The sequence below is a fragment of the Ahaetulla prasina genome, chromosome 6 (genome assembly GCF_028640845.1).
Source record: "Ahaetulla prasina isolate Xishuangbanna chromosome 6, ASM2864084v1, whole genome shotgun sequence".
Taxonomy (NCBI): Eukaryota; Metazoa; Chordata; class Lepidosauria; order Squamata; family Colubridae; genus Ahaetulla; species Ahaetulla prasina.
Window position 1 is genome coordinate 85,574,790 of NC_080544.1, and position 21,011 is coordinate 85,595,800.

Sequence of the window (21,011 nt, forward strand, 5' to 3'; positions counted from 1 at the left end):
GGAGGCCCTCCAGAGGCCGGAAACAGTCCGGAAGGCCTGAAAATCAGCTGGGTGCATGAGCTAAGCTAAAGCAACGCTTTTGTGCCCACAGATATGGTTCCGCGTGCCACTTGTGGCACACTTGCCATAGGTTTGCCATCACGGTGCTAGTGTGTAGGTATAAGTGTGTGTGTGTGTGTGTGTGTGTGTGTGTGTGTGTACATGTATATGTATATGTATATGTATATGTACTTTCTCTGTGTATGTGTTTAAATTGCTAGTCAAAAATCATTTAAAAATGTATGTAGTAGTAGGAGATATATAAAAATACTTTTATTTTATATGAATCTGTTTTTAAAAGATAAGCCAATAAAGACATATGAAAACTTTTTTTTTTAAAGTGAAATCTGATTGGGAAAAATTTTGTTATTTTTCAGTGGCTGTGCTTAAATTGCATCTACTTTGAGAACAGGCTTAAAGATCCAAATCAAAGATTTGAAATGGCTCAGCTTTAGCTGACGATTGATATCCTTTGTGTAGCTGTCCAGAACAGTGGCTGTGATCCAAGCATCTTTTCAGCGTGCCTCGTGTTTCCAGTAAGGATTAATCTTCCCTCTCTCAGTACTGCAACAGTACTGCAACAGAGCAATAACAGATCTTAAACCATGAAACTAAATGACTGCAATAATCAAGGTCATGCAGTTCAAAGCAGCAAGGACTCTAAAGCATTCCTTGATGTAGCTAAAATATCAGGTTAACCTAGAACCCCTCTGACATGAAATGCCACGGCTAATCCCTGAACGCTGTACTCAATGAATATCTTCAAACTGAAGTGAAGGAGCCACTCCTGCAGCAACAAATTTAAGCAGGCTGTCCCTCATGAGGCTAAGTAGAAAGGCAAAATTCAGGTGCTTCACCCTCCCTCCCACCCACCTATCCATCTGTTTGAAGCACAAAGCAGAAATGTGCGGAAGCACAAAGGCATGAACGGATGAAGCCAAAACATATTCAAATTCTAATTGGTCATTGTCAATATGGCTATAAATTATCAAAGGAGTGAGAGGGGGAGAGAGAGAGAGAGACAGAGGGAGAGAGAGGGAGAGAGACGCTGCAGTGACAACTCTAAACAAGGATGTTTATCAGCTTCTACAATGCTATGCCTGTTTTTCCATTTAAAAAGTGTGACAGTCACATAACAAACAAGTGTTAATGCATTTAGATTGTTGATGTAATTAACAGTCTGCTGGAAAAATCTCTGCTTTAAAAATACAAAAAAAGGATGCCATCTGCTAATGTGGAATCAGCTCCTGTTCTAATAAGAACTCAGATGCATGCCAAAAGATTCCCATCAGCTCCCTTCTCATTATCTGAATCTTTAACTGTCTACGTAATGGGCAGAAATGAACAAGTCAAACTGTTAACTGCTACTGCCTCAAACACAGATCAAACAAGAAACCATTTGCAATTGATCTTGTCCTTTTTATGTCTACCACCCACTAGTCGGTTCCACTTACCTTCACTACCGGTTCGGAACTGGGAGCACATGTGTGCGCATGCACAGAGCATCTGTGATGATGTCCAGGCGGGTGGGCAGAGGCTCCCACTGCCGCCACTACCGGTTAGCCTGAACCGGGGCGAACCGGTAGAAATCCACCGCTGCTACCACCAAATTATTTTTGTGGGACAGAACAGTTTCCATGTCAATGCTCAGGTTATGGAATTTTGTTTCAAAGAAGATGAAACTTATCTGATCTTTGAAGGCATTTTGGTGAACAGTGAAAGTTTTCCACTTGGCTTTTTTTTTTTAATGTGGGCTTCCACATTTAAGGTGTAAAATTTAATCTTTGTTACCTGATGGTATCTTGTCTGATTCTACAGTGGAACTGCTTAGAAGATATTTGTTACCATTTCAGAAGGTATTATTGCACAGTTGGTCGCATAGTCTGCCTGATGTTCAAGCTGGGTTTGGTATTTTTGTCTACCTATTGATAGGCAGTGTTGTTATTTCATGATGTTAAAGGTATCGCCGCAGGATATAAGCCATTCCAAGTAAAGCTGCATTTTACAGAGGATTGATGATGATTTTGTCAATGTCAGTGGTTCTAGTGGTTTTCCAGATGTTTTGGGATTGCATCCAAAACACCTATCACTGTTAGCACTATCTTTGCTTTTTTTTTTTACCACAGTCATTCTACTTCTATTTGCAGGTTCTTATATTTTGTCATTTTTTTCTATATATTCAATATGTTGATTCAAGATGGAATAAAAATCAATAGCGCCTATTTAAATCACTTAAGACTTTCAGATGGTTTGTGTCTTCTCACAAGACCCAGAAGAGCTACAAAGACACATACAAGAGCTGCAGGAGAAACATCTGGCTTAAAAATAAACCTGCAAAAGAGCTAGGTTATGTTTAATAAATTTACCAAAGAAATAAAAAAAAATATCCGAATAAAAACTAGACACAGTAGACCACTACATATACATTGGCCAACTCAGTGGAAGGTGATACAGTAAAAGAAATTGAATGCTGAGTTAAATGTTGTTGGCAGGCATTCGGCAAGCTAAGCATAATTTTCAAGAACAGCCTTCCCCTACACCTGAGGAGAAATGTTTTCAATCAGTGTGGGCTACCTGCTGTAACATATTCCGGTGAAACATGGACACTAACCTCACAATCAATACAAAAGCTAAGAGTGGCACAAAGAGCTATAGAAAGATGCATGCTTGGCATTACAAGACAAGATAGAGAGAGAAAAAAAGAATTGAAATGGAAATGGGCTGACTACATAGCAAGAAGAACTGATGACAGATGGACCAAGGCAGTCATAGAATGGATTTCACTTGATAAAAAGCATCCACAAAAGAGACCTAAAACAAGATGGATCAATGACATTAGCAAGTATTGCGGGCCCAATTGGCAAAAGAAAGCTTAGGTCTGTATTGGTTCAAAACATGAGGAAGAGGCATTCATCCTGCAATGGATAGACAATGGCTATGATGATGATGATGATTGATGATGATGATGATGATGATGATGCAATATGTTCGGAATTTTAGTCTGTATGCAATTCTTTGCAGTTATTGAGAGCAAAAGTAAATGGAGTTTCGGTACATCTTCACCATTTCTATAGTTGGAGGGTTGCTAAAAATTATTAAAAAAAAAAAAAGTCCATGAAAGACAATGTTTTAGGCCAAACTTCCCCAATCTAGAACTTTCCAAATATTGGCTAGCTAGTGATTTTCTGAGTTTCAGGGCATATCTGGATTCCTTAATGAAATTCAATTATTCTTTAATCATTGTGCTTTGTATAATTTTGAGTAATATTGATGGAATGTTTTTGCATAAGCACATTATCTGTTAATACCATATCTCCCTCTTGTAATTTTAATATCATTTTATTTTCTTTTTATTTTCTCCAATCATTTCCCTGGGTTGTTTGCAAACTCATTTTTTTTGCTTTGCCTAATTCATTTGCTTCTATTTCTTATTGTTAACATAGATAATTGTCACTGCAAAAGCTTAATTTGTTAAGAAACATTATCTTCTCTGGAAATATCATTTATTCTTCTTTTCTTTTTATCTCAATTAAAATAGCTTGTATTTTCTCTTGTTTGTTCTGAACTCACTGTTATGTTACATCAAAACCTCTAATGGATTACTAAGGCATCCCAAACCATTCTTACATCAGTACCTTTATCTAAATTATTTTCAAAAAGAAAAGAAACCTCTTTTACAGTCCTCCACTATTCTGTAGGTTCTTTCTGTAATAGCATTTCATTTTTTTTTCACCTGAAAGGTCTAAGTGTTCTTTTATAAATCACTTACTGGATTATGATCTGGAAAAGTATTTGCTAATAACTTAATTTTACAAACTTTGATAGCCAAATTCCTCAAAATCCAAATAATATCTATTCCTGAAAAGGATCTACGTCCTTCAGAAAAATATATATTCTTGTCAACAAGCTCTAAATTGTCCATCCACTTAAAAAAATAACTTTTGGTAATTTACGCCAGGGGCGGGTTTCAAAATCCATTGCTACCGTTTTGCTCATGGACGTCCACGTGTTTGTGTGATGCTTCTGCGCATGCGCAGAACCGTCCGGGCTGATGGGCGGAGCTTCCCGCCGCCACTGCCTGTTCGCCTGATCCAGGGCAAACTGGTTGCAACCCACCACTGATTTACGCTGTGTAATTTTAATATTTTTCTCTGAAGTCTGTGAGGAAATCACACCGTTCCAATTTTCATAAGAATAGTTCAGTGGTCTATCTGTATGTCCTTTATGAGAAACTAAACTTGGTGCTCATTTAGGACATAGATTCCCAATTTGATTCCATCCCAGTATAACTGCCATTATTTATTTATTTATTTATTTATTTATTTATTTATTTATTTATTTATTTATTCGTATTTTTATACCGTCCTTCTCCGAAGACTCAGGGCGGTGTACAGCCAATAAAACGACAAAAATCCTAACAAATTTAAAATACACTATCAAATTTAAAAAACTGATTCCATTGCTGTAACTTAAAATATTAGCTAAAATTTATCAAAACTAAAACCTTGGTAAAAACCCTATTAAAACCCACTAAAACCCCTATACTAAAATTAATCAGGCCAGCCCCGCTTGGTGAAAAAAGAAAGTCTTGAGCTTGCGCTTAAAGGTCCGGAGATCAGGGAGGAGACGGAGTCCCACCGGCAGCTCATTCCATAAAGCTGGGGCCCCCACAGAGAACGCCCTTCCCCTGGGGGCCGCCAGCTGACATTGACTAGCCGACGGCACCCTAAGAAGACCCTCCCTGTGGGCGCGTACTGGACGTATCGGACAATGGGAGGTAACTGTCGGCAGCAGGCGGTCCCGTAAATATCCTGGTCCAATGCCATGGAGCGCTTTAAAGGTGATAACCAACACCTTGAAGCACACCCAGAAGACCAACAGCAACCAATGCAGCCTGTGCAGGAGAGGTGTTACATGGGAGCTACGAGGAGCTCCCTCAATCCCCCGCGCGGCCGCATTCTGCACCAGTTGGAGCCTCCGGATGCTCCTCAAGGGGAGCCCCATGTAGAGAGCATTGCAGTAATCCAGACGGGAAGTGACGAGGGCATGAGTGACCGTGCATAACGCATCCCGGTCCAGGAAAGGGCGCAATTGGCGAATCAGGCGAACCTGATGAAAAGCTCCCCTGGCGACGGCTGTCAAATGGTCTTCTAAAGACAGCCGTGCATCCAGGAGAATGCCTAAATTGCGCACCAATTTCCTGGGGGCTAACGATTCGCCCCCCACAGTCAGCGATGGAGTAAGCTGACTGTGCCAGGACGCCGGCATTCACAGCCACTCCGTCTTGGATGGGTTGAGTCGGAGCCTGTTCATCCCCATCCAGACCCGAACGGCCTCAAGACACTGAGTCATCACATCGACGGCTTCGTTGGGGTGGTTCAAGGTGGAGATGTACAACTGAGTGTCATCAGCATACAGCTGACAGCTCACCCCGAAACCACGGATGATCTCTCCCAGCGGCTTCATATAGATGTTGAACAAGAGGGGCGAGAGAATCGACCCCTGCGGCACCCCACAAGTGAGTTGCCTAGGGGTCGATCTCTGCCCCCCTGTCAATACCGTCTGCGAGCGGTCGGAAAGGTAGGAGGAGAACCACCGTAAAACGGTGCCTCCCACCCCCAAGCCCTCCAACCGCCGCAGCAGGATACCATGGTCGATGGTATCGAACGCCGCTGATAGATCTAACAGGACAAGAACAGAGGAACAACCTCTGTCCCGTGCCCTCCAGAAATCATCAACCAACATGACCAAAGCCGTCTCTGTGCTGTACCCAGGCCTGAAGCCGGACTTGCACGGGTCTAAATAAACAGTCATTAGTCAATATAAGCTCTTGCAGTTAAGGGTTTACAACAAAGTCAAAATGGGTGTTTCCCAAGAGTTTTGCGTTACTGATGGGAATATTTTTTTGCATATTAGTATTTAGGTTTATTATTTTGGGGATGGGTATTGCTGTTTGAACTATGTCTTGTGTATTTGTAGACTACTACTTGTTGCCATTTGCTGCCACTCCCTTGGGTTAGGGTTGGAAAGATGGAGAAGGAGAAGGATTGAGAGGCCAAGAGGAGTTTTTAATTTAAAAAAAAAAATGATGGTGGAATTTTTCCAAGAGACTAACAAGCCTGTGTTCACTCAATTAATTTGAATGAGGGCTAAATCTTCAGACTCACACATGGAGTTCCCATGTTTTCTGCAGTTCAGGAGAAAATATAGATAGCACTCTCAGTCTAACACTTCTTGAAACTGACAGGTTACCAAAACTAACTGAGGTTATTTGGAGTGGGAATTGCTCATGTGCATATTTTCACATAAATAGTAAGAAGTAATTGTTTAAAGCGGTGTTTCTGAATCTGAGGAACTTTAAGATATGTAAAGATCAGTTCAGTAGTGCTTGACTTCATACTCATTACAGGAATTAGTACATTCAAAAGTGATATGTAGAATTTCATCAAAATAGTGAATGCGCTGTTGCACCACAAGCTTTGCCCTGCACATTCAAAAGGAGTTGTGCTTGTATCATTGGTAGTGTTGATATATTCATTTGCATACCCATTTTAGAGTCACAATGTGGGCTAAAATGGATATAAAAAAATACAAAGTCGTTGTTTTCTATGTCAGACCACTGATCCATGAGCATATTGCCTATATATGGTCCCCATTTATCTGTACTTACTTCCTTTGTTTCTGTTTATACCTATACCTGCTATCTTGTACATGTTTGACAAACAAACAAACGAACAAACAAATAAATAAATAATGACCGACAGCAGCTCCAGACACACAAGTCAGGACCTTCCCTTTTAATGCCCTTTTGCCCTCTTATTCTAATCCTGACCACTCCAAGCAAGGAGGTAAACATTAAGGTTCCTACTTACAGTTTAACCTTGTGACATGCTTTCTGTTGTGCCTCTATCTCTCTGGAGGATGGAATGACTCCCCCACACTGCTGGTCTTGCAAAGGGCTTGAAGATATGGTTCTTTGTTCAGGTCTTTGGTGGGGAGGGACTGAAGGTCCCTTTAAATGGTGCAGGATTGGTTTTGCTCTTTTGTTTTGCTGTTTTATGTTGCTTGTTCTTGTTTGACATTATATGGTTTTATTCCTCTTAATATTGTTTATTAATACTCAGAGTCATTGGGAGCAACCTTTACCATAAGCGTAGTATACTTTCAGTTAATAATCAGTACAAATAAAAGGATCCTGTTTCTTAAGAGTGAAATTAATCTGCTGGTTAATGGCACTGGATCCAACCCAGTGGATCCCACAACAGCTAATTACTTGAAGATCTTTTCTGCAGTACTCAATAAAGGAAGAAAAAGACTGCAAAAAACAAGCTGAATGAAAGGACATTCATTATCTTTTGCATATATTGATCTTGGACCTGCCAACTTCTTGCCTTTCAGATAATTGGAGATTTTTTAATATATATTTTACATTTTTAATCCCACTTTTATTGTTTTTATAAATAATTCAACCAGTGGTGAAATGTAAAATTTGTTACTACAGGTTCTGTGGGCATGGCTTGGTGGGGGGGTAATGTGACTGAGTGGGCGTGCCCAACTTTTTTTTTTAACTTTTAAAAGCATTTTTTCTACAACCTCTTCGGCCGAAGAAGTTGTAGAATAATTGCTTTTAAAAGGCTCTGGTGATCCCAGCTGAGCTGCGTGATCATCAGTGGGTTGGTTTTTTTTACTTTTAAAAGCATTTTTTCAGCCAAAGAAAAAATGCTTTTAAAAGTAAAAAAAGAAACCCACTGATGATTGCGAAGCTCAGCTGGGCATGTTGGAGGGGGGCAGGGATTTTTGCACCATCCGGTGATCCTGACTGAACTGGGAGCATTTCACCCCTGAATTCAACCCAGTGAACATACCTAATAGTCCTTCCTCCTCCTATTTTCCCCACAACAAAAACCCTGTTAGGTGGGGAGGGCTGCAAGAAAGTGACCGGCCCAAGGTCACTCAGCTGGCTTTCATGATTAAGATAGGACTAGAACTCACAGTCTCCTGGTTTCTAACCTGGCGCCCTTAACTGGCTCTCATGGCTATCTGGCAGCTTATCATTTTTGCCCCTCAAAATTTTATAAAGCCATGTAGTAGACTCACTTGATGCTGTAGAATAGAAGACAGAAGATGATATTTGTTTTCCACAAATGTTTGGGTCTTTTCATCCAGCAAAGTTCCAGCTTTGGGGTAGTAGCTTGCTTCCTCAGTGCCATCACCTGTTTTCCAGGAACCATTCTTCCCTACTTCCAGTGCTTGGGTGACGGTTGTCTCTTCCTGTGCTGTCTTTCTGGTGAATAAAAAATGGAGAGGTGGAAAAAAGAAATAAGTATTATTATATAACGCAGACTTCATTCTTCTGGAGCAGGGGTCTCCAACCTTGGCAACTTTCAGACTTGTGGACTTCAACTTTGGGAGTTGAAAAGTTGGAGACCCCTGTGCTGGAGGATTCAGTGCTTCCTTGGTAGATTGAGGAACTCACAGGATATAACCAAAATTAAACATTTTTTTTTTAAAAAAGGTGAAATACAACAATACTTTTAACTTTTAAAAATGCAGACTTTCATTAGGGAAGGAGATAATTATAAAGCTGTTTGGATTATGTAAAAGAGCTCCTTGATTAAAAACAGAAACTATGCAAAAGACAGAGTAATGCTCCCAGTAGATCATAAGATGTTGCTGGTGTTCTACCAATAACTCGTTACTTTCCCAAAGCCTCCATTAAACAAGAGATGGGCAGAGAGTTCCAAATTAATATTACAGCGCACAAGAGGTTTGAAAGAAAAAGAATATTCCCATGCGTAGCCTGAGGTATGTTGCGTAGACAACATAAAACACAGTTTCTTATGTTCTACAAAGAAAGGGAGACAATTTTTTTCCACATGCAGGAAAAAGAAAAAAAAATCTAATATGAATTCTCCCCTTGCCCCCTGAAATAATGCTGTCTGAAGCATCTGTTCCAGTTTTCGTGGATTTCCTCTTTCTCAGACACTCCACTCAATTAATGTTGAAGCTGTTGGGAAGGTGGAAGGAATCCTTTTTGTTTTCTCAGCATTGGTGCACAGCTTGTCAGTTTCTGCCCTCACATTTAAAAAGACCTAAGGTTTTCTGGAAATCTGAGAAGGTTATGGTAATTTGACTCGGTGATCCTGTGACGAAGAACTTCCCTACCTCCTAGAAATGCATATTCCAGGTCTGGCTGTCTGAATAATTGAGTTTCTCTGACAAGCAAAGAAACCAAATGCAGCACCAAGTATGATGATGATGCCTACGGCACGCGTGCCACAGGTGGCACGTGGAGTCATATCGGTGGGCACATGAGCTCAGCTCCACCAGCAGATTTTCGGGCCTTCTGGGCCCACCAGAAGTAGGGAAACAAGCTATTTCCTGCCTCCAGAGGGCCTGGGGGTGGATGGGGAAGGCCCATTTTTCGCTCTCTCCAGGCTCCAGAGCCTCTCTAGGAGCCTGGGCAGGGTGAAAATGGCCTTCCCCACCCCCCTGGAGTCCCTCCGGAGGCTGGAAATGGCCCATTTGCTGGGAGAGCAAAAAACGGGCCTACTGGGACCACCGTGTTATTGTGTGCCGAAAGTGGGGGGAGTGCAGGGGGTTCATGTGCGCATGCGCAGGGGGTGGGACGCATAGAATTATGGGTGTGGCCATGCATGTGCGTGACCCCCCCGCGCTCCCCCCGCTTTTGGCACGCGATGGCAAAAAGGTTAGCCATCACTGAACTAGTTCATACCTTGTGAGTTCATTATATTAACTTTATATTACTGGATGATTTAGCACCAGGTTTCCTCAAAGCTCTTTCCAGCTATAGCTAACCTGGACCAAGTCTTCTTAGGGCCCTTTCTTTAAATGCTTAGTCAGTAGAGGTACAGTGAGGGACTATTGAAAAGTTTTGGACTCTTGACATAAAATAGTCTCAAATTAGGGAGTGGACAACCTGAGTGCTTTTTCAAGAGACACACACTCATGGAAAAGACAAGTTTCATTCACCTAGGTCAGTGGTGGGATTCAGCCAGTTTGCACCTATTCAGGAGAACCGGTTGTTAACTTTCTAAGCAGTTCAGAGAACAGATTGTTGGAAGAAATCTTATTTTGGTTTTTTCCACTTTACAAGGCTAATCCTGTAAGGAAGGCAGGAAGGAAACATTCTGGTGTTGTTTCTAGCCTAATCTTTATTGCCCTGCTTACAGAAACTGCCTCTCTGGTTAACCCCTTATTACATTGTAACAATTAAGGCATTACAACATAGTGACATTGAGTTGGCCATGCCCACACAGTCACATGACCACTGAGCCATGCCTACCCAGCTAATCATTAGGGCAGAGAACCGGTTGTTAAATTATTTGTATCCCACCACTGACCTAGGTCTTTGGGAGAGAGTTTTTGAAATGATTTATATTCTATTTGATTTCTAAGATTGAAGGAAATGGTAGGGTTTCCTTGTTTGTTAGAATTACATTTCTATATTAATGTGTAATCACTCCAAGGACTGTATGTTACTCTGCTACAGTGTGGTAATTTAGTCATCAGGTTAAGGTTTCCTTAAGCTTTAACCTGAAGACTAGCCATAGTGTTTGAAGTAGGACCCAAAACTAGATATTCTTTTTTCCCCTGAATTTCTTCCCACAACAAAATCTTGCCTACAAAACTACCTATTTTCTATCCAAATTGCTGGCAGAAGCTGTGTCACATACTTCAGTTCCCCTCCACTGCCTTATAGGCTGAGTAAGCTTGCCATTAATACATAATTCATGTAGATAGTATGAACTCTAGTATAAATCATGGTTTACAAACTGCATTAACAGGATTCATACAATTTGTTAATACAGTTTAAATAAAAGCAATAGCATTTAGACTTATATACCACTTCGTTGTGCTTTACAGCCCTCTCCTAATGATTTACAGAGTCAGCATATTGCCCCCAACAATCTGGGTCCTCATTTTACCAACCTTGGAAGGATGGGAAGCTGAGTCAACCTTGAGCTGGTCAGGATTGAAGGAATCGAACTCATGGCAATGAACAGTGAGTTAGCCTGCAATACTGCATTCTAACCACTGCGCCACCATGGCTCCAAACAAACCATATCATGGCTCCAATACAATCAATACTTTAGCTTCACATAAAATATTGATTGTATTTTCATTTGCTTATAAGTTGCTCAGAGAAGACTAATAGGTAACAGAAATACATTTCATAAATAAATGATACATGAAAGATACTTCCCTGCCAGAATGAATGTGAACCATCTTTTCAGAGAATGAGATATAAGTCTATATATCGTGTTGCCCCCCACCCGCCTCCTCATCTGCTTGTACATCTGGATGTGTGCATTGGGAAACGTTTCAGAATAGGTACAGGGTTCTATATTTGGATACACATGATTAGCACAGACTAGCATTTGCATATAATTGAAATATGATAGGTAACAAGTTGAGATAACAGGTTTTTGCTGGATTGACTTGCTGTTTGATGCTAATTATACCCTTATTTTAATTCTAGAAACCTTGGGAAATCTGGATTAAGAGTTTCTTGTTTGGGACTGGGTGAGTATGTTATGTTTCAGAGTGTCTTTGTGTATATTTGTTGGAGATACTGGTTAATTTGCAGAACTTTGTTGATGTTAATCAACAGATAAGTAACTGAATAAAATACTGTGACAATTATTTCTGTACAAAATCATAGAGGTGTTGCATTTCCCTGTTAGACAATCAAAATAGACTTGTGATAGTATTATCCTATAGGCATGTTCACTGTGTTTGTGTTTCTTGGTGCCACAGTAATAAGATCAGTTGTTAACTATTTATTGTACTTTTATTGTCTCCAATGAAAAGATTTTATCCATTCCCCTATGTTAGGAACTAGGCAGCTTGACCATTTATAGTTTAGATGCAGCCTGCTGGCTTGGTTGGATTATAATTTTCATTATTCCTGAGCCACTACTGTATATTGATTTGGGAAACACAGACACTAATTCATCACATGAATGCTCTTCCAGTAAAAAGGCAAAATAAACTGAATTGATAAATGTGTTTCAAAGAATGCCTGAATAGATAACAATAAGTCAGACATATATGTTCAATATTTAATTTGATTTGTGTGCATGCAGAATGCTTCATCTGACATGAAATTAGATTTATACTTCTACAAAACTGTTCTATAGACAGAAATTGCCTCCTAAAGGGGGATGTTCCTAAGTGGTACATATCTTTTTTTTTTTTAGAACCATCATCTTCATTTATTTCCAGATTCAAAATATGGTTTTTTTTCTTTTTGCCATGCAGTGTTATAATGCATTGAATATATGATTTGCCCTGCAATTATCATAATGTTCAATTCTTAATAGATGTACTTTCTCACAAATGAAAATAAGAATAATTTGAAAAGCAATCATATTACCTATAGATTCAAATCATACTTGTGAGAAAACAAGTCATGAAGGATTTGGAGAGGAAGAAAGGTTAAGAGAACGTTCAAGGCCTATTCCAGCCTTTCCTGGTGCAGCACCTTCAAAATAGGTTGGGACCACACTTTCCGGTGTGGCTTGACTATAATTAACTAGACATTCTAAAAGTTTTACTCCCAATAAATATTGGAAGTGCTAGGCTGTGGTTTATTCTTCAGTCAGTTCAAAGTAACGTAGCGAGAAAATAGTTTTAAAATTAAATTTCACATTGTAGTGATGTTATCAGTGTAGGACAAACATGTATTTTCTCCCCACAGCTATAATCTCAACTAAAGCAGGGGTATCAAACTCTATTTCACTGAGGTCGCACCAGGGTTGTGTTTGACCTTGGGGGCGCATGACCAGGTAGGCATGGCAAGTTGGACATCACTTGTGTCTGGAGTGCCAGTGGTGGCCCGAGTGTTCTGCCAGCAAAAACATGCTCCCAAGCTCCCTTTTCGGCTGCAATAGTCTTCTGCTGGAGTTCAGGGGGAGGCATGTGCAGCCCTCCCGAGCTCCATTTTCACTGGCAGAAGCACCATGGACCAGTCTTCTGCTGTTTCCAGGTCGGTTCCACGGGCCAGATCTAAGCACCTTTTGAGTTTGGCCTTGAGTTTGTCACTGCTGAACCAAGGGTGAAATGCTCCCAGTTCGGACCAGATCGGCCAATCCGGTAGCGATGGCGGTGGGTATTTCGGAGAACTGGTAGCAAAAATCCCTCCCCCCCCCGCCCATGCCCACCCAACTGTCTGGTTGCCTGCTTGCCAGCTTGCCAGTTCTTTTAAAAAATGCTTTTAAAAGGTTTAAAAAAAAAGGCTCCAACAATCCCAGGTGAACCGCGCAATCATCAGAGCCTCTTTTTTTACTTGTAAAAACATTCTTTTTACAACCTATTGGGCCAAATGGGTTATAAAAAAATGCTTTTAAAAAGCAAAAAAAAAAAAAAAAGGCTCTGACGATCCCAGCTGAGCTGTGTCTATGTTGTCACTAGTAGTTTGAGCTTCACTTGAGGACATTTTCATCATTTTTTCTCTTTTACATACAGTAGCTTCTAAGATAAAGATCTATGCAAGTGCTAATCAGAAATGTATCTGTAATGTTTACTTACTGCATTTGAATTAAAGACCACTTTGAAACTCTTACTTCTAAAATGTGGGGCTGTTTATGCAAACCTCCTCTGATGAGGAGAAATCTGGCACAGTTTGCGCATCTTACTGTGTTGCTATGAGACATAAGCACTTCAGTGCTGTGGAATCTATAGATGACAGCAAAATATAATAATCAGATCTGACAGTTCCCAAAGCTTTATAGAGCCTGAAATCAGATTTATCTTGAGGAAATTTATCACATAGTTTTGATCAGAGTGAGTCAGTCTACTGAATTATTATTGGAACTTCATAAATTACTTGTAAATGACTTTCTAGATATTAAGTCAACTCAGAATAAGTGGTAGTCACTATTCTTATTGGAGACTTATATTCTTACTGCGGACTTATAAATTACAGAAGAAATTCTTAATTCCTAATGCAGAAGCTTCAGGTACTTACCACCTAAATCTTGGCCCATTTTACCTGAATTTTGCTTAAGGAAAAATTCAAACATGTTAATGTGACTTCCTAAAGATGTCCCTTAGAGTACAGTTTATTTCTGAAAGCTCTAAAATAGAAATATTAATAGATACACATATAAGTCTCCTAATCCATGGGATAGTCTGATTTTAAAAACAATATCCATCTTGGTGTTAAGAATAATTCCTCTTGTATAATTTTGAATACCCATGCAGAAAATAGTTTGTGCAACCAATATAATGAAACTTTTCTCTTTATTACTTAGTTATTAAATGAAGGCAAAAGTTGGCCAAAGTAATCTTGCATAAAACTGATCGACTTCTATTAAGAGAGGAACTTTGATTTAAATCTGGAGTGGCATGTTCTAGAGCAGGGATCCCCAACCTTGGCAACTTTAAGACTGTGGACTTCAACTCCCAGAATTCCTCAGCCAGCAAAGGAATTCTGGGAGTTGAAGTCCACAAGTCTTAAAGTTGCCAAGGTTGGAGACCTCTGTTCTAGAGAGAAGAGAAGATGGCCTTGACAGAGAGAAGGGAGATCCATTGCTAAGTTAACAAATAGGAAAAAATATGGTTTAATAACCTACAGAGATTGAAATTTGCAAAGACTTATAAAACTCAAGACTGAATTTTAGGGCCCCCTTAATCTAGGGACAGATGTAAAAACCTGGCCAAGCGATATAGATGACCCTGATCAGATTGGCCTTCAGGAAGCAGTGGCTTTCCCCCCAAGTCACTGAGGCTAGAATACTGTGTTTATCTAAGGATGCAAGATTTTGTTGGTGCCTTAATTTGGGTTGGGTTTTTTCCCCCTATTTTAATGGATATTTATAATTGTACTATGTTTTCATTTTGTTTCCTGTCCTTTACATTTGTTAAATAAATAAAATTAAAATAGTAACGTTAGATATATGCTCACCAAACCTATAATAAACTATTTTTGCTATTTATGTCCCTTCCTGGCCCAGTTTAGCAATCTTTTGTTTCTGTCTCCCTATCTTTGCTGCGAAAGGCTACATCTTTTTTTTTTATTTGTATTTTTTTTATTTATTTATTTATTTATTTATTTATTTATTTATTTATTTATTTATTTATTTTGTCACAACATCATATAAAAAGATTATATAGTATATAAACATATATATGAGTAAATATTGGGAGGTATAAGCATCTATATATATATAGGAAGAAGAAAAGAAAAACAATAGGACAGGAACGGTAGGCACATTTGTGCGCTTATGCACGCCCCTTATGGTCCTCTTAGGAATGGGGTGAGGACTGGCTTAATTTTTTTAAATTTTTTAAATTTTTTAAATTTTTCGAATTTTAATAATTTTAACTGGGGTATTTTATTTATGGGTCAAATTTGACGGTTTTAATTTTCGGCCATTTATAGAATAGGTTATTTTAACTGTGGTTTTAATTTGTATATTGTACTGTTTTAATCTGGCTGTACACCGCCCTGAGTCCTTCGGGAGAAGGGCGGTATAAAAATCTAAATAATAAATAAATAAATAAATAAATAGTAGAAAGTTTTTGGTTAAAGCTTTTAGGATTATGGGAAGAGACCACAGAGTCAGGTAAAATATTCCAAGCACTGACGATTCTGTTACAGAAGTCATATTTTCTGCAATCTAGATTAAAGTGGTTAACATTAAGTTTAAATCTGTTGGTTGCTGTTGTATTATTGCTGAAGTAGTCTTTAACAGGAAGGACATTACAATAGATGATTCTATGAGTTAAACTTAGGTCTTGTCGAAGGCGACAGAGTTCCAAGTTTTCTAAGCCTAGGATTTCAAGTCTGGTGGGATAAGGTATTTTGTTGTTTTCAGAGGAATGGAGAACTCTTCTTGTGAAATATTTCTGGACTCGTTCAATTGTATTGATGTCAGAGATGTGGTGAGGGTTCCAAACAGGCGAGCTGTATTCTAGAATTGGTCTAGCAAATGTTTTGTATGCTCTGGTTAGTAGTGTGGTGTTTTTGGAAAAGAAGCTACGCAAGATTAGGTTTACAACTCTTAGAGCCTTTTTTGCTATGTAGTTACAGTGGGCTTTGGCACTTAGATCATTTGACATGAAAACTCCAAGGTCTTTAACGGGGTGGAGGGTCATCTGTAAGGTAATGTCCATCAAGTATGTACTTAGTGTTTGGGTTCTTTTTTCCAATATGTAAGACTGAGCATTTGCTGGTTGAGATTTGGAGTTGCCAAGTTTTAGACCAAGTGGTTAGATGATCAAGGTCTTTTTGGATGATAGATGCATTGTCTGTGGTGTTAAATAGTTTGATATCGTCAGCAAAGAGAACACAATTACTTGAGATATGGTCACAAAGATCATTAATGTATAGTATGAAGAGTGTTGGTCCAAGGACGCTGCCTTGAGGAACGCCACTCTTGACAGGAACAGTATTTGATAGAGCATTGCCAATTTTGACCTCTTGTTGTCTGTTAGACAGAAAAGCAGATATCCATTTGTGAAGGGGTCCTGAAATGACATAGGATTTTAGTTTTAGGAGAAGTTTATCGTGTACTACTGAGTCAAAAGCTTTGCAGAAGTCTATGTAGATTGCATCTATTGTTTTGCCTTGATCAAGATTTGTAGTCCATATGTTTTTGCAGTGCAGAAGTTGTAAGTTGCATGATAATTTTTTCCTGAAACCAAATTGTTTGTTGGAGAGTAAGTTGTTAGTTTCTAAGTGTGAGGTAATGGATTGGTTGATGATTGATTCCATGACTTTGCAGGTGACGCAGCACAGAGAGATCGGTCTGTAATTTTCAACTAAGCTGGGGTCTCCTTTCTTGAAGATAGGGATGACTGTGGCTAGTGACCAAAGTTTGGGAAGGGAACTGGTAGTGAAGGCTTTGTCAAAGATTATGCTAAAGATATTATGCAAAAGATATGCATTTATATCCCGCCCTTCTCCGAAGACTCAGGGCGGCTTACACTATGTCAAGCAATAGTCTTCATCCATTTGTATATTATATACAAAGTCAACTTATTGCCCCCAACAATCTGGGTCCTCATTTTACCTATCTTATAAAGGATGGAAGGCTGAGTCAACCTTGGGCCTGGTGGGGCTTGAACCTGCAGTAATTGCAGCTGCTGTTAATAACAGACTGTCTTACCAGTCTGAGCCACAGAGGCCCTGTGGTGCCCATCTCATTAACAAGAGGCCCATCTCATTAACAAGTGGTGCACTGCAAATGCCTAATAATCATTCTTTGCTCTCTAACACAAAAATGTCATAGATGGTTTTCACTCTTCTTCATCAACACAAATACCTTTCACAAGCATATATAGACCTTTTCTGTGTTCCAGAGAAACCATTATACATTAAAATAGCCCATTGCCTGCATCATTTTGATATTTGTAGGTATAGACACACCAGCAAATACCTTTTCTAAGGTTTTTATTACTCTACTGAGCTAATATGTACTGTATTGCATAACTGCTGGTTACTTTACAGTTGAGAATTGATTTTAAAAAGCTGAAAGCTATTCATTCCTTCAATATCTACATTGCCAATTTCTATCTTCTGCCTTTGGCTAATTATTACTCTAGGCACCCAGATTTCTAGCATCCAAATTATTTCCTTGTTTCACCTAGCATGCCTTTCTGAATCTGCACCAGCTTCAATCACTTGAATCAAATTTACTGCAGCCCATGGATTATATATACAGTATATATTGGTTTCTTGACAGATGACCTTTCATGATGGAATGACTCTACTACCTATGAAAATGACTTATATGATTTGTATATTTTTACTATTTTTAATTTTTATATGCTTTGTTACGTTTCAAATTCCTTAAGCTTACTAGAATTCCTAATCAACATTACCAAGAATTGTACTGCTTGGGAATTCTTAGAGTTAAAGTCCAATATGTGAGGAGAAATTTAGTTTGGAAAAGGCTGTTTTACAAGGATTTTGATGGCAAATCTTAAATTTTTGTCTTTGTTGTTGTTAGTTGCGAAGTCCTGTCTGACCCATCGCGACCCCATGGACAATGTTCCTCCAGGCCTTCCTATCCTCTACAATCCCCCGGAGTCCATTTAAGCTCATGCCTACTGCTTCAGTGACTCCATCCAGCCACCTCATTCTCTGTCGTCCCTTCATCTTTTGCCCTCGATCTTTCCTAGCATTAGGCTCTTCTCCTGTGAGTCCTTCCTTCTCAATAGGTGGCCAAAGTTTTTAAGTTTCATCTTCAGGATCTGGCCTTCTAAATAGCATTTTGTCTTTGTAGGAAATATTTAAAATAAGACTAAAGCTGATGTATCATATCAGTTCTGAAAATCTAGAATTAATAGTTGAAGATTTGGGAAATGGCTTCCTGGGAATCTTAGTTTTCTATGCATAATCGTTAAAGCTTAGTAAATATTTTTACTTGCAGTCTGTTGTCTTTTTCACTATGTTTGACATATTGAACCATTACCACGATATCAGCAGTGGTTCATTATATAGGAAATAATTATCTGTACTTTTTGCTGCCTTTACAAAAATTCCACCTTTGTAGGTAATAATACTATTCCATCTTTTAATGTTTTGTTTTTATAAAATACATTTCATTCACATAGCTCAAAATAGGCATTTCTTTTGTATAATCCTAACTTTGTAAATAAAATGAATGGCTGCTTGCCCACAAAGTTGTATTATAAATTATAAATGTATTATAAATACTTGACTGGATGGCCCTGAATGCTAAGAATCCCCTTGGAAATACTACAAAAGTGGCTCACCAAGGAAAAATGTACACATGATCTTCCTCTGACAGCTCTTTGAGTGAGAAATTTAAATGGCTTTTTCATTCCTTTCAGCTGGTAATCAACTGGAAGCGTTGAATGTTTATAGGGGTATCTAAGTCAAAAATGTTTCAGTAACAACATATTTAACAGCAAGCTCCAAAACATTTGATATTTGGAACTGTTTGCTACATTTCTATCGGTCTATAATAGAAACTGAACTCACATACTGTACAACAGTATGGTGGTCTAGCAGCTGCGGACAGGAAGCTACTACAGAAAGTGATCAATTCGGCCCAAGAAACCATCGGTTGCCCTCTAACACCACTGGATGACGTCGCCAGGTCTTGCTGTTTCAGCAAAGTAAGGAAAATATTTAGGGATGATTCACAACCTGGCCGGTGTCTCTTTTCACTTCTACCATTGGGCAGAAGACATTGAAGCATAGCCAGCTGAACAAACAGGTTTAAAAACAGCTTCTACCCATGGGCTGTCGGATTCTTAAACACAATCACAATCACTCCACGTACATATGGAAACGTATGACTAGTCTTTTCCCCCCAATTACTTGTATAGGGATTATTCTCTATATTATTTATGTTGTTTTGTAATTTCTGTTATCGACTGCACCAAAGAGTTGTATATATTATGTACAATGACAATAAAAGCTATACTATACTATGCGCTGCTTTAAGGAAGCAATGCTTAATCCATTAATGATTCCAAACTAGCTCAATACATTATTGCCCAATTGCCCAGATTCTGAGTCATGCACTTTGGGAAGTTAGACTATAAGAATAGTACTGCCATCATGTCCAGCATTTTGAATCAGTGTTATGGTTTCTGCTGAAATCTATGGAGATTCTCAGTCAACCAGCTCATGGTTATCCCAAAAGTGTTTTTTTCAAGAGACAACTGGACTTTCATTGTTTTTCCTTGAAGATGTTTTACTTCTTGTCCAAGGTGCTTCTTCAATTCTGGCTGAATGGTGGAGAATGGAAGAATTCATATTCCTTGGACTCTTTCTAAGAGTCGTTGAGGCTGCTTGGAGGACCCTGAGAGCACAAAAGTGCCTCAGTGACTCTCAGGGAGAGTGCTAATGATCAAATGGCTAAAGGGAATATATGGATGAGAAGCCAAACATCTTCAAGGAAAAACAAAAGTAAGTCCAGTTGCCTCTTGAAGAAAGCACCTTTGGGACTCTGCTGAAATTGTTCTGCAAAATACTTAAGTCACAAGGAAGAGGGAAATAGATTGTGACTACATGGTTGAGCATAGGATTTTGGTTAGATTTTTTATTATTTCTCTTTCTTTTTTGAAATTGTCATTCAGCTTTTGGGAACATATATTGGATTTGCAATTAGATTTATAACAGTAAGGATGTTTGAGAATTGAATATGTCAGAATAAACTAATCTGATCCATGAATCCATGAATACATTTATGTTTATTCCTCATTTATTTGGATTTTGCAGTACTGCCCCCAATTTACAAAAAAAAGCATAATTTTTACTTTAGGCCTATAACATGAGTATTTCAGGAATAAATGTATTTTAAAATGTATATTTTGTGAGAAAATTATTTATATGTAGGCATTGTGATCTAGATTAACAAATCTATGAGGAAGAAGATTTCTTCAAGACATATTACAGTGCAATTCCCAATAGTGGGAAATAGCAGTTCAGTGATGAAGTATTCCTCATATCCCAAGCTCTGCCATCAACCAACATTTCAGTCATCCATCCATCCATCCATCCATCTTAGTTGCTTCAAGATTCCTCTGGATCAGAGGCATGGAACGGAACTGGAAGGGATCCGATTCAAACTTCCTCTTGTCTATTCCTTTCCAGTCTGCATTGTACCTTTTTGGGAGATCTGATGGGGCAGGATTTCTTAGTCTCCGAAAATATCAGTAGAAGAATCTAGAAGGGAGGCCTGTTTATTTATCTATTGAATTTCTATAGCCACTCATCTTGAAGCAATGACCCTGGGCAGCTTACAGTTCCAAAACAATTGAATATTAAGTCTTGTAAGGTGACCCGATCCTACAATTTTGGTGATATTTTACTAGCAGTTACAATTATTAAATGATGATAGATAGATAGATAGATAGATAGATAGATAGATAGATAGATAGATAGATAGATAGATAGATAGATATGTGTGTGTGTGTGTGTAATACGATATATTATATTTTATAATAAACATTTGTATCATACA

The 21,011-nt window shown here is 38.8% G+C and overlaps 1 protein-coding gene across 3 annotated transcripts in view; it reads left to right on the top strand.

Annotated features, from left to right (window-relative positions):
- KCNAB1 (potassium voltage-gated channel subfamily A regulatory beta subunit 1) overlaps positions 1–21,011 on the top strand; it is a 193,127-nt gene that overhangs the window by 100,892 nt on the left and 71,224 nt on the right. For all 3 annotated transcript variants that reach the window (XM_058188530.1, XM_058188531.1, XM_058188532.1), the window contains exon 2: positions 11,543–11,586. In XM_058188530.1, the coding sequence (XP_058044513.1) occupies positions 11,543–11,586 (44 nt within the window). The remainder of the gene's footprint in view (positions 1–11,542; positions 11,587–21,011) is intronic.